A 16,241-nucleotide genomic window follows, 5' to 3' on the forward strand; every position below is an offset into this window, starting at 1 on the left:
TCGGTAGCACTCCTGCTTCCTGTGAAAGTTCAGCTTGGTAGCCCTAGGCATCCCAGGCACGTTGAGGGCTCTCAGCCCCTGAGAGGGAGCGTGAGGTGGGCCTGCCTGTGCCAGGACATGCTGTGGCTGAGTGTCCTGGGTAGGTTCTGTCCTGGCTGTGAAGACCGGGAAAGGAGGCTGAACTTGAACTTCACCTGAGTGCAAGAACGCTTGCATTTAGTGCCACCTGTGTTGAGCCACTGCACCCTCAGCTGGAGAGGGGCACGTGGCCATGCATGTTGGGGGAGTGAGTTCCTGTGGCCTCCCTCAATTTTCTTCGGGTTTTTGAGGCAGGATGTGAGAAGGGTTTGTGCCTTCTCAGGATCCTGGCTTCATTCTTGCCACTCGTTGGCTGCTGCTGCTGTTGGGGTTCTTCCCATGCCTGCTGTGCGTGTTGCCTCTTATACCTGTGCCTGACTGGGCATCGGCCCGAGTGCTGCCTCTCCAGCCCGTGCCAGACTGGGCATCAGTCTGAGCGCTGACGTGTGACCTCTGCTCTCAGTTTCCAGGAGACGGACAAGGCGTGGCATGGTGGGTGTCTGGCACTGGCAGAACTGGGCAGACGAGGCCTGTTGCTCCCATCACGACTCCCAGAGGGTGAGTAGCCACAGCGTGCTCCTGGACCACATCAGACTTGCCTTGGCCCACCTGCCCGGCGTGGCCCAGCTGCCCAGCGTGGCCCCGCTGGGAGCGTCTTAGACCTATGTCTCCAAGCTTTTTACGTCCACCAGTGTTTTCTCGTGGAGATTTGAGGCTATGAAGTCTTTGCCCTTGAGAACCCCTTTTAACTTTCAGGGGTCCTGCTGTCCACGGAGAACACTGCAGCTGCAGGCCTGCGGGTGGTTCCTGCAGGTCTGGGGGCTGAGCACCTTCATGGAATGGGTGGAGGGCAGCAGGGGTAAGCAGGGCAACTGGGTTAGTACAAGTAGTGGAGCTGGGGGGACCACAAACCCCAGCCCAGATGCTGGGCCATGGCTGCAAGTTACTGCTGTGGTGTAGGGGTGGCGGGGGGTGTCCTCTGGAAGGGTGGAGGGTGTCCTGCCCCAGGTGTGTTAGCGCAAGCGCTATGCTCTTGGCGGTTGCTGCTGTGCAGTGTTGGGTCGCCTGAGCCAAGCAGCTGACTGCACGTGGCACCATGATGGCCAGGGAATCTGTTAGGGCCTGTGGTTTCTGTGCAGTTTTTATTTTGTCTCCAAAATTTTCCTTGAGAGGCAGAGAGACCGCTGAAGAGAAAGAGCTCCCCTCTGCTGGCTCATCTTCCAGGAAACTGTCACACCTGGCTTTGGAGCTGGGAATACTGTCCAGGTCTTACCATGGGCAGCAGAAATTCAGCGGCCCTGAGCTGTGCCTGCTGCCCCTAGGGTCAGGGTCAGCTTGCATCAGGAGCCAGAGCTAGTCTCAGCGGCTCTAAGCCGGACCTGCTGCCCCAGGGTCAGGGTCAGGGTCAGGATCAGGAGTAGAGCTGGGAAGTGAGCACTGAATTTCCATGTGGGTACAGTGTCTGCATAGCTTCATCCCTGGACCAAGTGGCTGACCAAGCTTTCTTTCTTTCTTTTTTTTTTTTTTCAAAATGTATTGTTATTTTTAAAAACACAACAAAGGAACTTGACTGAGATATAACTCACAAACTCTAAATTTCACCTATTAAAGTGGATGGTTAAGGTGCAAGTGGTTAACCTTGTGGTTCAGTTTCCACTGATGTGTTAAAGACACGGGGACCAGGGGTTAGGAGTCCAGACTTCCCTGTACCCATCTTCCCGTTGAGACAAGTGAGCAGCACACAAGGCTGCTCCCGAAGTGCTTCCTAGTTCTCTTGAACTTGCAGTCCATTGCTAGGTTTAACCTCATAAAAGCAAGTCTAGTGGGAGTGGCCAGAGGGTGCAGAGGCAGAGCCTGTTGCCCGGCCAGCGTTCTCAGGCGGCTGTTTGCGCACCCCTCAGACTTCAGGCTCTTTCCTCCAGGCCTTCCCGAAGACCAGAGACACTCCCAGTGGTCACAGCCTGGCTCATTCTCAGTACTCAATCCTCCAAGCTCCTCACAGCTACTGTATGGGGGTTCATTGGCTTACTCTGGATGCCTGCTAGTGTAGACCTTGGGAGGAACTGAGTTCCTGCTGCCACACGCGGGAGGCCTGGGTTGGGCTCCTGGCTCCTGGCTCCGGCCCGGACTCATCATGGCCGTTTCCTACATGCAGGGAGTGAACCAGCAGAGTGCTTACCTTCTCCCTCACATGTCAGTCAAAGCATTTTCGGTGGTTGTTAGGGGAGTCCAGTTGTGCAGCCATCGCCACAGCTTACCTTAAGAGCATTTTTGCTCTCCTTGAAGAAACCCTCTTCTCAAGATGAGTTGTTCTTTATCACCCACAGTCTGAACCCCGAATGTTCCCATTCAGCATCCTGTCTCTGTGAGTTTCCCTTTGCGGAGCATTTCCTATCAATGGGAAAATAGGAATCTGCACCATATGTTCTCTTCATGGAGTGTCCTGTTCTTAATGTGTATCCATTTTGTAACGTGACAGCACTTCAGATTTTGAAACAAAGAAAATTTTTTTAACTTAGTTTGAAAGACAGATGAATAAGTAAGTATGGATTTTTCAATCTGTTGGTTCGCTTTTCAGATACCCTTATGAGTAGGGGCTCGGCCAGGCCAGAGCGAGGAGCTGGGAGCTGAATCTGTCTGCCATGTAGGCAGCCTGTGCCAGGCTGCGTGAGCCGCCACCTGCTGACTCCCGGAAGCAGGCTGGGGCTTGAGCCCGTCCCCGCGGCACGGGGTGCTGCTGCTCAGACTTCCTCACAGCTGCTGTGCCAAAGGCCTGTCCACATCGTGTTTCCTCTCTGAAGCAGTCCTGTGCGGACAGACCACGTGCCATTCACTCATTCTTTGCTTGGTGGACATTTGCATTTGCATTATGAATAACATTGCTGCCAAGGTTTGTGTTCAGGTTTTGTGGGCCTGTTATTTTCATGTTGCTTGTTTATAAACCCGAGAATGGAACTACTGGGTGTAGAGGGTGAATTATGTCTCAGTGAAACTGAGAAATAAATGAAGGATCCTCAGGCTCGTGTTTTAGAACGCGGCAGCCCTTGTTCTTACTGCGTAAGTGTGTCTCTATGTTGTTGCTCAGACTCTCAGTGGGCTGAGCCTCTTGCCAGGTGCGTGATTTGCACAAGTTTTTCTCCATTCCCAGTTGTCCGTGTACTTTTCCTGAAGCACTTCTGTCTGCCCAGGTCTGTGGTCCTCCTCCCTGTCCTGTCCTCCTCCCTGTCCTGTCCTCCCTGTCCTGTCCTGTCCTCCTCCCTCTCCTGTCCTGTCCTCCCTGTCCTGTCCTCCCTCTCCTGTCCTCCCTGTCCTGTCCTCCCTGTCCTGTCCTGTCCTCCTCCCTCTCCTGTCCTCCTCCCTCTCCTGTCCTCCCTGTCCTCCTCCCTGTCCTATCCTCCCTGTCCTGTCCTGTCCTCCTCCCTGTCCTGTCCTCCCTGTCCTGTCCTGTCCTCCTCCCTGTCCTGTCCTCCCTGTCCTGTCCTGTCCTCCTCCCTGTCCTGTCCTCCTCCCTCTCCTGTCCTCCTCCCTGTCCTCCTCCTTCTCCTGTCCTCCTCCCTGTCCTCCTCCCTGTCCTGTCCTCCCTGTCCTCCTCCCTGTCCTGTCCTCCCTGTCCTGTCTTCCCTGTCCTCCTCCCTGTCCTGTCCTCCTCCCTCTCCTGTCCTCCCTGTCCTGTCCTCCTCCCTCTCCTGTCCTCCTCCCTCTCCTGTCCTCCCTGTCCTGTCCTCCTCCCTCTCCTGTCCTCCTCCCTCTCCTGTCCTCCCTGTCCTGTCCTGTCCTCCCTGTCCTGTCCTGTCCTCCTCCCTCTCCTGTCCTCCTCCCTCTCCTGTCCTCCCTGTCCTGTCCTCCTCCCTGTCCTGTCCTCCTCCCTCTCCTGTCCTCCTCCCTCTCCTGTCCCCCCTGTCCTCCTCCCTGTCCTGTCCTGTCCTCCTCCCTCTCCTGTCCTCCTCCCTCTCCTGTCCTCCCTGTCCTGTCCTGTCCTCCTCCTTCTCCTGTCCTCCTCCCTGTCCTGTCCTCCTCCCTGTGCTGTCCTCCCTGTCCTGCCCTCCTCCCTCTCCTGCCCTCCTCCCTGTCCTCCTCCCTCCCCTGCCCTCCTCCCTATCCTCCTCCCTCTCCTGTCCTCCTCCCTATCCTGTCCTCCCTCTCCTGCTGTCCAGACAGCTTCTTAGTACCTGTGTCTCCCTCTCTGTGGTCCCAGGAACCCATTGCTACGTTGGCAGCTTGTTAGGGCCTCAGCTTCCTTTCTTACATGTCCCTCTGGCTGCTGCAAGCTTGTGATTAGATTCCAGAATTTGGAAAAAGGTGATTTTCTCATTGTTTGCTGGTTCAGAGACTGTTGTAGTGGAGGGGCCAATTGGTGGAGCTCTTTGCTTTGGCCATGGTTATGATGCTATTTGTCATCTGGCTAATATGTCCGGAATGTATCTGTGGTGGGAAGGTGAAACACGTAGGGTTACATTGGTCTTGGGAGGGCTGGAAGCTGCTGATTAGGCACATGTGATGGAGGGTCCTGGTTGTCTGTATGTCTGTTAAGGGTTTCAGTGGCCTTTGGTGGGTTGAGGGCAAAATCAGCACAGGGGAGACTATGTCCTTGAGAAAAAACTCAAACTAGCATGACTCCCACGTCCCCTCCTGACAGAGCTGTGCAGGATCTGATGCCACAAGTTTTCCTGTTCTTCCCTGGGCCGTGTTTTGCCTTTCATGGAGCATCTGCCCCAGGCCTGTGCACCTAGTTGCTAGGTGAGCAAGTAACCTGGAAGGATGGGCTCTGATACAGCTGCAGCCCCACCCACAGGGTCTACATCCCCTGCTGACCACCTGCTTTGTTTGAGTTCTGACCAGCCTGGTGTAGTTAGCAGCTGTTGTTCTGGCCTGGAGCGAGGCCTCTTGTACTATAGGTGGGAGCTGCTGTCTCGTTAGATGAGTGAGTGAGGGAGGGAGGAAGACACTGTCTCCTTACAGTGAGCAAGAATGTGAGTGAGTGAGTGAACTAGTGAGACTCTGTGTCCTTAGGTGAGAGAGTAAGTGGTTGAGAGAGACTGTGTCTCCTTAGGTAAGTGAGGGAGAGAGTGAGCAAGTGAGTGAGTGAGAGAGACTGTATGTCTTTGGGTGAGTGAGTGAGTGAGTGAGAGAGACTGTGTCTCCTTAGGTGAGTGAGTGAGAGAGACTGTGTCTACTTCTGTGAGTGAGTAAGAGAGACTGTGTCTCCTTAGGTGAGTGAGTAAGTGAATGAGTGAGAGACTGTTGCCTTGAGTGAGTGAGTGAGAGACTGTGTCTCCTTAGTGAGTGAGTGAGAGAGAGAGAGATTGTGTCTCCTTAGGTGAGTGAGTGAGTAAGTGAGACTGTGTCTCCTTAGGTGAGTGAGTAAATGAGTGAGTGAGAGAGAGTATCTCCTTGGGTGAGTGAGAGAGAGTGAGTGAGTGAGGGAGGGAGAGAGACTGTGTCTCCTTGAGTGAGTGAGAGTGTCTCCTTGGGTGAGTGAGTGAGTAAGTGAGACTGTGTCTCCTTAGGTGAGTGAGTAAATGAGTGAGTGAGTGAGAGAGTATCTCCTTGGGTGAGTGAGAGAGAGAGAGTGAGTGAGTGAGTGAGGGAGAGAGACTGTATCTCCTTGAGTGAGTGAGAGTGTCTCCTTGGGTGAGTGAGTGAGAGAGACTGTGTCTCAGCGAGTGAGTGAGTGAGTGAGTGCCCCTGAACCTTGCATTCCCACAAACAGCATCTTGGTTGAGAGTAAGGCAGCTCAGAGGGCACTCAGAAGGTACTCAGAGGGCACTCAGAGGGCACTCACTCAGAGGGCAGCGTAGAATGAGATGTGATGGTTCTGTGAGTACCTGTTGTAGTCGGTCACAATGCAGTCTACCCATGGAAAGTATGTATTATTGCATTATTGCTTGAGAAAAATTGCGACAAAATATAGTCATGAAACAGTTTTAAAATTTTTACCAATTGAAAAGTATTTAATTTAAAGACACAGTTACAGAGTGAGAGAAGGAAAGATTTTTTCCATAGGCTGGTTCACTCCGCAAGTGGCTGTAACTGCCAGGCCTGGGCCATGCTGGAGCCAGAACCGAGCGTGCAGGCTGTTCCCTGCTGCTTTCTCAGTGCACTGAGTGAAGGGTTAGAAACAGAGTAACCTGGACCCCAGCCAGCCCCAGATGGGATGGCAGTGTTGCAGGCAACGGCTTGGCCCTCACACCACAGCACCAGCACCGACTTTTACTGTTTTTAGACATAGAACTCTGGCATCATCTCCTGTGCACTATGCATTCGTCAACACTGCCTCCTTTTGAAGCTGGTCTCCCTTTGAGAAGTCCTGGCCTGTCGCTGCCACCCAACCACAGAACCCCTTGGCACTCAGCTCTGAGCAGGTAGACGCTCTGGAGCCCGTGAAGGCACAGTGCCCCTGCAGCGTTGCTCTGCTGGCCAAGTTATTGCAGCTGGAGTTCGAGCTTGAGGCTCCTGTGTGTGCGTGGTGGGGAGGACGCCCTGGGGTTCCAGGCTCCTGTGTGTGACAGGGTGTGTGGAGAGGACGCCATGGGGTTCCAGGCTCCTGTGTCAGGGAGCGGAGAGGATCCCTGGGGTTCCAGGCTCCTGTGTGTGACAGGGTGTGGAGAGGATCCCTGGGGTTCCAGGCTCCTGTGTCAGGGAGCGGAGAGGATCCCTGGGGTTCCAGGCTCCTTTGACGGGGTGTGGAGAGGATGCGCTGGGGTTCCAGGCTCCTGTGTTGGAGCCTGGTGAGGATGCCTTTGGGCTGTGGTGGAGTTAGACCCCCTGAGCAGATGATGCTGTCTCGCACATCTTGTGCTGTGCACTGATGTTGTGATTCCTCCTCTGGCTTCCTGAAAGTTGGCTGCACACCTGGAAGTGAATTGCTAGGTTGTGTGATAATCTGTGTTCTGTTTTGGAGAGATTAACACTTCCCATATACAACTGTTAGGAACGTTTAGGTCTGAATTGTGTCCCATATGAATGTGGACAGGGTGTGTGGTTAATACGTTGGTGGATCTGTTTGGCTGTAAAGCTTGAGGAGCTGTACTGTTTTGGAGCCAGATGCGAAGGCCTGCCCCGGCTGCTGGGGTTCGCACCAGGAGTGTGAAGCTTCTGCCAAGATGGCTCATGCTGCAGCACAGGGAGCCCAGGTCAGCAGAGTGGCCCCTGCATCCCTGCCACAGCAGGTGGTGCCTCTTGCTCCACCCTCAGCCTTGGGGGCTTCTGACGCAGAGATACGTTCTTGAGGTAATGAAGAGTGAGCAAAAACTCTTCGGCTGCAGGGCCCTGCCTGTGGTGTGGGTCCTCAGTGCAGAGCATGGAGTTTGGTGAGTCTCACTCTGTCACATTTCCTACAGGGCTGTTTACTTCCTGGAAAACAGAACGTGTGGTGGTTCTGTTCTTCGGCCAACATCTTGGTGTATGTCAGTGGAGGAGCAGGGTGCGTGCTGCAGTCTGCCTAATTCTGCCTCTTTGAGTTAACATGATCACGTGTCTCTGTGTCCCGGTGGTTTTTCCTCACCCCACTCCTGCCATCTCTGCTGAAGGTTCCAGTCAAGTTTGTTCACAGGAATTCCATCCTTCCTTTCTGTCCCTGAACCAAGGGGCTGTCTGGGTTTATAGGGTATGGGAGCTGTGCCTGCCTGCGTATGTGGCTTCTGTGAGCAGGCCTTCAGCCCGGCGGTTAAGACTTCCTCATTCCTGATTGGAGCCTCAGCTCCCGGCGCTGGCCCCGGATTCCAGCTTCCTGCTGGTGAAGACTCTGGAGGGAGTGTTGGGGCTCGGGTGGCTGGGGTCTTGCCAGCTCCGTGGGTGGTACTCCTGCCCCTGTCTTCAGCTGAGACCTGGTTGTTGTGGGTATCTGGGGAGTGATCCAATGAATGGGAGCTTGTTGTCTCTCTCTTCTTCTCCCCTTGCCTCTCAAATAAATAAATAAATAAAGTTTTAGAAATTCTAAATTGGATCCTTATTTAAGTTTTTTTTTTTTTTAAATATTATTTTAAGATTCATTTGTTTTTTGCCTGGCGCGATGGCACAGTGGTTAAAGTCCTCGCCTTGCATGCCCGGGATCCCATATGGGCGCCGGTTCTAATCCCGGCAGCCCCACTTCCCATCCAGCTCCCTGCCTGTGGCCTGGGAAAGCAGTCGAGGACGGCCCAAAGCTTTGGGACCCTGCACCCGCGTGGGAGACCCGGAAGAGGCTCCTGGCTTCGGATCGGCATAGTATCGGCTGTTGCGCTCACTTGGGGAGTGAATCATCGGACAGAAGATCTTCCTCCCTGTCTCTCCTCTCTGTATATCCGCCTTTCCAATAAAAAAATAATAAAAATCTTTAAAAAAAAGAGATTCATTTGTTTTTATTGGAAAGGCAGATGAAGGAGAGACAGAAACATCTTCCATCTTCTAATTCTCTCTCCAAGTGGCTGCAACGGCTGGAGCTGAACTGATCTGCAGCCAGGAGCCTCTTCTGGGTCTCCCATGCGGGTGCAGGGTCCCAAGGCTCTGGGCCGTCCTCGACTGCGTTCCCAGGCCACAGGCAGGGAGCTGGATGGGAAGTGGAGCAGCCGGGACAAGAACTGGTGCAGATATGGGATGTTGGCACTTGCAGGCGCTGGATTAGTCAGTTGAGCCATCATGCCAGCCCCTAGGTTGAGTCTTTTAAACAAGCAGTGTTAGTCCCGAGTGGGCTGTGTGTCGTTTGTGCAGAGGGTAATGTTCGCTGGAGGTCAGTGACTCCTAAGGTGGGGTTTTGGTCTGGGTTGTGCTGTGTTCACCCATACAAGGTGGAGGTTCTGCTCAGTGCCCACAGGCCCTGCTCAGGGGTAAGGGAGGTGTTGTCTGCTGTGTTTGTGTTTGTGCTGCCTTGGTGGGAGCTGTGGACAGGCCAAAACGCCCGTGCTGTCCGTGCAAGACGGAGACTTCCATTCGGGAGGAGGGGAGCGGGGCCGGGAGGCCGCCTGCTGAAGCACAACTGGGGCACTGGTAAGGTGCTCTTTGGGCCACTGGTTCACACATGTGGGCATGCAGAGTGCGTGTTCACCATGCACGTTGCGTGTGCAGCGCACACTCCCATGGGATGGATGCTCAGAGTTCACACCAGGGTGAATTGGAATGTCAGTTACACAGACATCATAAGGATTGGAAACTCAGACTGTGTAAACCAAAAAAAACCTTTACTGCAATATGATAAGCAAATAGGGTACACGTGTGATACCATCACCAGGAATGTCATTGCATAGGAAATAATTTATCTGTATAAATAGCCTCTTGATGTCTGTGTGCTATGAGTCACGGAGTCACAGCACCCTCCTGCAGAAGCTGGAACCCAGTGCCTTGCCCTGGTGTTTTTCAATAACTTCTGTTTGCTTTGAAGTACGCAACTGTGTTTAATAGAAAAAAGATTGCAACAGCTTGTCCTGGTGCTACACTTCAGTGTGTGTGTGCAACTCGGGGTTGCAGGCATGAAGCCAGGGTCCAGCTGACCATGTTCAGGGCGTCTGTAACCAGGCTGGAAACACCTTTTGCTGTTCTTGTCAGACGTCTGCACCTACACAGGTGAGGGTGCGGGGCTGCGCCCTGGCACTAGGACACCCGGCCTCTTCTCCGGAGGGTGAGCACCCTGGCCGTGTCGCTTGCCTTCGTTCTCTTACTTCCTGGCTGGGATTTCCCTGCATCTCTCTGGCTTGTCCTCTTTGTCCCTCTGGGCCTGAGGTCACACGGAGCCTCCTGGCTGTCTGTGGACCTGCGAGGAGACGAGTCCTGTGGGCAGGCCGGCTCCTGGGCTGCAGGCTCCCCGTCGCCCACCCTGACGTTGCCTGGGCTGTAGGCTGCCAGCTGACACAGGGCCACAGCTGCCGTCTGCTTCTGCTCGTCGCCGCTGTCTTCCTCACATGCTTCACGGGCCTTCCTGTCTGGGCTGCACTCTGGGGCCTTGTTGGGGCTGTCCTGTGGCTCGGGGTGGCTTGGTCCGTGCCTGGGACTTCCTGCTTTCTTTTCCTGAGCAGCAGTGGCAGCGCTGGCATCTTCTGTGAGCGGGCTGGTCAATGTGGGCCCTGGGGGCCGCACATTGCAGGGGTCTTTAACTGAGAGGTTAAGGGGCAGGTCCTGTAGCTCTGGGAAGCTGGGGGGTTCCTCCAGGAGGCAACCCCGGTACACGGGGCCGTGAGCTGCTGCCGGCCTGGCTTCTGCCCTCTTGGAAAGGTTGAGGGGGCTTATCCTGGAGCTGTCTTCTGAGCTGGAAGGCAGGGCTTCTGCGACCAGAGTGGCGCTTCCTGTCTGGGCGGGAGGTTCCCCAGGTATGGCCTCGAAGCTGGAAGAAGATGAGAGAGGGCTTAGATAGTGACAGGGTGGAGATTCTGAGCCAGCACAAGCATGGCTGTGGGAGCAAACCAAAAACCTGACCTGTGGGTTTTGAAAATGAATTTTCCTTACCTGTCAGGCGACGCTGCCCCCTGTGCAGAAGCCTGGGAAGAGGGGCCTTCACAGCTTTTCTGGATGGGTTTGAAGGCGGTGAGGCTGCGTTCCAGCTGGTGGGGCCGTCCCAGCGTGCCCAGGGCTGGCTTGTTGGACAGGTCGCACAGCCCCTCGCATGGCTGGCTGGTTTGTGTGAAGTTGGTGGGACTTGGCCTCCCTGGGGAGCCTGTGGCTGCGCTGCCCTCACGGGGACTCATCTTGGCCCCTTCAGCGTCCCCCTGCCCGTCCTTGGAAGCGTCTTTAGCCTCTGGAAGGGGGCTTTCCTTCTCCCGTGCCGCGTGTTTCTTGTGGGAGGTGGAAGGGGTCAGCTTGGAAGGACTTGAGGCTGGGAAGAGCAGAGTGGCCTCATCCAGTGCCTGAGAGCCCTGATCCTGCGTGATGCCAGCCACCGGGGGCAGCCTGAGGCTGTAGGAGAAGGCTGACTCTGGCCGGTAAAACCCATAAGGAATTGGCAGATTGGAAGGGTAGTGCTGGAAGAATCTATAGTGGTCGTATGTGGACGGAGTCGGACCCAGGTGCTTGGGAATTGGTCCTGGGTGAGGCAGGAAGGGCCTTTGGTCCTGGGCTCCATAGAGGGATAGCAGGGGCCGGTCACACTCAGGTGGGTTCCCAGCCAGGAGGTAGGGGGAATAGATGGCAGCCAGTCCGTGTTCCGTGTGGAAGTGTGGGGGGTACTCTGACACGGTGGGGTGCATGTAGGGGGGAATGGCGCTGAAGCCCTTTGTTGGTGGCATTCTGTGTGGAAGCTCCGGTGCAAGGAATGGGGAAGTGGCTTTCCAGGGATAGCTGGGAGTGTGGAAAGCGGACTTGGTGTGGAAGGCAGTGGCCTTGGCTGCGGGGGACGCCACCGCCAGCAGCTCCGGGGCCTCTGCATTCTCCGGCCCCTTCAGTCTGTGCTCTCCGACCGGAACAAACGCTGAATGCCGGACCACACCTTCCAGGGCAGCCTGGGTGCCCAGTGCTGCTTCTGGAGCTGGGCTCAGGGGTGCCGTGTCCTTGAGGAGGCCTGGCTTTGGAGGGCACTGGGGGGTCCCCCTAGTCTTCAGCTCCACGTTTTCCTTGGTGTCCTCCTTGGCAAAGCTCTGCTGAAGTTTCGAGTCAAATCCAGGGAGTCCACTTGTCGCTGCCTTGGAGGAGGCAGGCTTGGCTGCAGGGTCTGTTTGGCCGGTCGGCTTGGGGTCGAGCGCGTTAGATTTAGGGCACTTGGGGCCCCGATCTTGCTCGGAAACTAAGGTGATGGAGTTCTTGCAGAGGCCATACTTCATGTGGTTGAAGAGGTGAGACTTTTCATTGCAGGTGAAGGGGCACTGGAAGCATTTGTATTTGAAGGGCTTCCCTGGGGGCCTGGGGATGTAGTGGGGCTTCTTGGGTTTCCGCTCTTTGAGGAGGCTCATTTTCCGCTTGTGTCTCCCACTCTGGCCTTCCGAGGGGGTGGGTAATGCTGCACCTCTCTGCTCAGACTCCGTGGCTGTCTCTCCACCGGGAATGTGATGAGGAAAGCACCGAGCTGCAGGGGGAGAGCAGAGTTGGGTCAGCATAGTTGGACACCACTGGACACTGCCTGGGGGATCCTGCAGTGCCCACAACAGGTGCTGCCGGGAGTTGGGCGAGGGTCACCAGCTGCCAGCCCTGGAGCGTGTGCTCTATTTTCTCAGGTCTGACCTGGGACTGTTGCCCTGGTCCAGGAGGTTTGCTGTGTATGTTTTCACCACCTGTGATTCTTGGGGTCTGGGAGCCTTCATCCCATCATTCAGACCTGCTCTGCAGGGCGCCATGGCTGAGCTGGCTCTGTCCGTTCCTGTGAGGTTTCTGAACTGTGGAAGGACACATCCTGGCACCAGGCTGTTGCCTGACTGCTGTGAGGGTGAGTGTTGGCTGACATGCTCCAGCCTAGGCCCGCCACGTGGCCGTGTTGCTGCCGTGCCCTGAGTGTGGGCCTGCTGTGTTGCTGCTGTGGCTCGGTGCAGGTGCTCACTCTGCCGTGTGTCTCAGTGTGAATATGTTGCTACATTTGTACTGACCAGTAGGCCTGTGGTGCTGACCACTTCTGAGTGGCTGCATCTCAGCCTGTGCCCTCCAGCCTGGGGGCTCACCGAGGCTCATCGCCTTCTCCTGGATGTGCCTCAGCAGGGAGCAAGTGACACTCTGTAGCCCCACTGACTGGAGTAGGAGGGCACCGGTATCTCGGAAGGAGGAGTTTTAGGACATGGACCTGCCCACTCAGGGCTTGGCACTCTGTCAGCTCTATGGGCTCCAGGACTGTGTCAGAGTCTGACCAGGGTAGGCTCCCCCGGCTGCTGCCGGGATTGCCTGCTTATTCTGCCCTGGATTTACTCACAGGCTGTTTGGCACCCCGAACCTTCACTGCCCCTATGTGGCTGTGTCTCAGGTTGTGTGTGGCTGTGTGTCAGGGTGTGTGTGGTTATGTGAGAAATAAAGCTCAGTGGTTTAATTCATGCAGAAAACGTGAAGAAGGAATGGTCTCCATTTGTGAAATCAGATGGAGAGGGTGTAGAAACCGCATTCTAAGGAAGGAGCTTGAGCCTGCTGGGCTCCTGCACCAGGTGCTGCACACTGTGGGCATGGCCTGCCAGAGGCCATGGATGGCACAGATTAGGGAAAAACATGCAGGCGCTCAGTTTGTTTTGCATCAAAATAAAACCATCTTTTCTATGGAATTTTGAAGTGTGCTCTTTTACACATTGGGGTGGTTATGAAATTTCCACTGGAAGGAAAGGTCCTGAGGGAAAATTGGAGGCACCTGTGGTCTTCTCTGACCCGCCTGTGTACACTTGGTAAGAGATTCGGGGCCGTGATTTTTGTGTGAGCCTCAAACGCTGCAAGAGCCCTACTTCCATCAGGTGGTGCCTGTTCACACATGTACACACACCACCACCACGTGTCTGATAACTCACACACCTCACTACTTCCTGCAGGTGGTGTCTGTTCACACACACACACACCACCACCACCACCACCACCACCACGTGTCTGATAACACACACACCCCACTACTTCCTGCAGGTGGTGTCTGTTCACACACACACACACACACACACACACCACCACGTGTCTGATAACACACACACCCCACTACTTCCTGCAGGTGGTGTCTGTTCTCTCTCTTTCACACACACACACACAACCACCACCACCACGTATCTGATAACTCACAAACCCCACTACTTCCTGCAGGTGGTGTCTGCACACACACACAACCACCACCACGTGTCTGATAACACACACACCCCACTACTTCCTGCAGGTGGTGTCTGCACACACACACAACCACCACCACCACGTATCTGATAACTCACACACCCCACTACTTCCTGCAGGTGGTGTCTGTTCTCTCTCTTTCACACACATACACACACAGACCACATGTCTGATAACACACACACCCCACTACTACATGTCTTCTGGCATCATACCCACCCCAACCACATTTCTGCCACATGCACGTGCTGTGCGGGCGCGCACACACAGACACACATACACACACACATACTGTTATACGTATGATCACACCCCCCACTTGCCATGCCACATCTCTCCACATATGCGCATGTACACCCACCCCAGCATGCTGTGTCTCTGATACACACATGTACAAGCCCCCCACGCCATGTCACTCTGCTGATGTAGGAGTTAAGACACTGATTTAGGGTGCTTGAGGAAAGAAAGCTACTACTGACACCAGAAGGCTTCCCTCAAGTGAGATCCTGCTGTGTGAGTGTGTGTCCTGTGTGGCTGTGTGCCATGGTTGACGCCGAGAAGTGAGATCTTGCCGTGTGAGTGTGTGTGAGCACCGAGAAGTGAGATCCTGCTGCCTTCTTCTGGCTGTCAGGCAGGACCTGCAGGTGCTTGGGCTCCTCTCCCAGCGTACGCTACCTTAGAGGCTGGAAGGCACCTTGAGCAAGTTCAACGCGTAATAATAGCTCCGTGTGTTTCTAATTTCCCCTCTGATTAAAAGAAAAAGTGTGAACTAATTCTTTATGGTTCTGCCTGTCCCTGAGGGTAGCTGTGCCCCTGGCGATAGAAGCCCAGTCTCCGTGGCTCTTGTCAGGAATGGGGGAACGGGCGCCTGGTTCCAGCCAGATAAGTCAGCAGGGCCTGTGCCGGCACGCCTCATTGTGCTGCCTGAGTCTGAAGGCGTGAGAACCTGTGCAAGAGGAGTTCCCATGATTGTATAGGATGTGTTACGGCAAAGATCTGAAAGCTGATGAGCTCACCACTCGCTGCAAGCACCACGGTCACAGTGATGACAGTTGCAAAATGTTTATCGGGCGAGCGCTGCGCCCCGCGCACCCGCTGCCGTCCCTGAGCCCTGAGCGCCGTAAGGGGCACGGATGCTAAGGAAGAGAGGGTGCTTTTGTAGAAGCAGTATTTTCAAATGTGGCTGAGACCTCCGTCTCCCAAACACGTACACTCTGGAGGATGTGTTTCCTGTGACATCTGGGAGAGGTTGTATGTGCATCAGTGCAGTACTGTCACCCACTTCCCTGCCGGCTGTGGCACAGTCTGCCTGTTGGTTGCTGAGGGTGGTGGAGCAGCTCTGGGCGAGAGTGTCAGGGTTTGGCTGTGTGTAGGGCCTGTTCGGGAGATGGAGGCCCGGGTGCGGTCTGTTTAGATAAGCTGACCTCTCCGTACCAACTGCCCAGCTGCTGTCAGTGGAGTGCCGGAGGCTGTGGGTCACAGGTCTGCAAAGCTGCACTGGGAACAGTGAGGGGTGGATGCTTCTGTAAGCTCTCCAGAGGCGAAGTCACTTGCCCAGGCCAGGTCACAGGGATGGGGAAACTAACCCTGACAGCGGGACCTCAAGTGGTCGCTACCTCCGTGGCCTCGGCTTGGAAGCAGTCTCTGATCAGCTCCTGCCTGCTGGCAGCTACTGGTGTTAAATATTCCAGAAAAAGAGTATATTGTTGCCAAAACAAGAAGACCCACAAGTGCAAGTGTTTACAGTAAGTTTGGATTGGCATTGAGGAGGGTGAGGCTCCCCTGGGGAACTGCAGTGTCGACACAGAGGAGATGTGTTTGCCAGGCGTTTCCCCCTCTGCCCGTGGGGTCCCACTCGGGTCTCGTCCTCATTCTGCGGTGTGTCCAGGACCCCTTGAGCTGGCCCTGATTCTCCCACTGTTTACAAGGTTTTTCAGTGTCTCCGGGCCAACGGTGGAGCCACTTTGCCCATGGGAGATCCCTGGGCTGGGCTGAGAGCACTATGGGCTTTGGGTACAGCTGTCCACACCACACTGCCCATACCATGCTGCCCACACCATGATGCCACACAGTGCTGCCCATACCACGCTGCCCATACCACGCTGCCCACACAATATGCCATCGGTTTTGCTGGTTACAGCACGGAGCTGCTAATGACCCATCTTTAACAGGTTCCTAATGGACAGTTGGTATAGTTACTAGCTAGGGTGATAGCGAGTGGCTGAAGTACTTACAGAGTTTCTAAGGCATTTGAATTTAGGGAAACAAACAGGCCTTTTTTTATTTATTATTTTGTTCATACTGGGCTTATTGGACACTGTTGTGACCAGCTGGGTCACCTGTGACCTGAAATGGTGCTGGTGGTGTCCAGCTGGCTGGCATGGAGCCCTCTTGTCGGGTAGACATTGTGAAGGGCATGCTATAATTATGATATTGTGATGTGGCGTTATTGCATAACTCAAGGACACGCCACTGTCGCCTGCCCACTG

General features: G+C 54.9%; 2 protein-coding genes across 5 annotated transcripts in view; one reads left to right on the top strand and one right to left on the bottom strand.

Annotated features, from left to right (window-relative positions):
* TBCD (tubulin folding cofactor D) overlaps positions 1 to 16,241 on the top strand; it is a 133,487-nt gene that overhangs the window by 43,882 nt on the left and 73,364 nt on the right. For all 4 annotated transcript variants that reach the window (XM_040989881.1, XM_040989883.1, XM_040989882.1 and 1 more), the window contains one exon: positions 542 to 636. In XM_040989881.1, the coding sequence (XP_040845815.1) occupies positions 542 to 636 (95 nt within the window). The remainder of the gene's footprint in view (positions 1 to 541; positions 637 to 16,241) is intronic.
* Positions 9,643 to 11,927, bottom strand: ZNF750 (zinc finger protein 750). Its single transcript, XM_040989888.1, has 2 exons — positions 10,492 to 11,927; positions 9,643 to 10,369 (listed from the first exon to the last, which is right to left on the bottom strand). The coding sequence occupies exons 1-2, from the start codon at positions 11,925 to 11,927 to the stop codon at positions 9,643 to 9,645; spliced, it is 2,163 nt and encodes a 720-aa protein (XP_040845822.1).

The sequence above is a fragment of the Ochotona curzoniae genome, unplaced genomic scaffold, assembly GCF_017591425.1.
Source record: "Ochotona curzoniae isolate NIBS_2020 unplaced genomic scaffold, NIBS_Ocur_1.0 contig_523, whole genome shotgun sequence".
Lineage (NCBI taxonomy): Eukaryota > Metazoa > Chordata > Mammalia > Lagomorpha > Ochotonidae > Ochotona > Ochotona curzoniae.

What these genes read in the sequence shown, in the direction of transcription:
- ZNF750 (XM_040989888.1), bottom strand. Translation starts at nt 11,927, where the DNA reads ATGAGCCTCCTCAAAGAGCGGAAACCCAAGAAGCCCCACTACATCCCC. An exon ending in GGGGCAGCGTCGCCTGACAG is followed by an intron (nt 10,370 to 10,491) that starts GTAAGGAAAATT and finishes ATCTTCTTCCAG; the next exon opens with CTTCGAGGCCATACCTGGGG.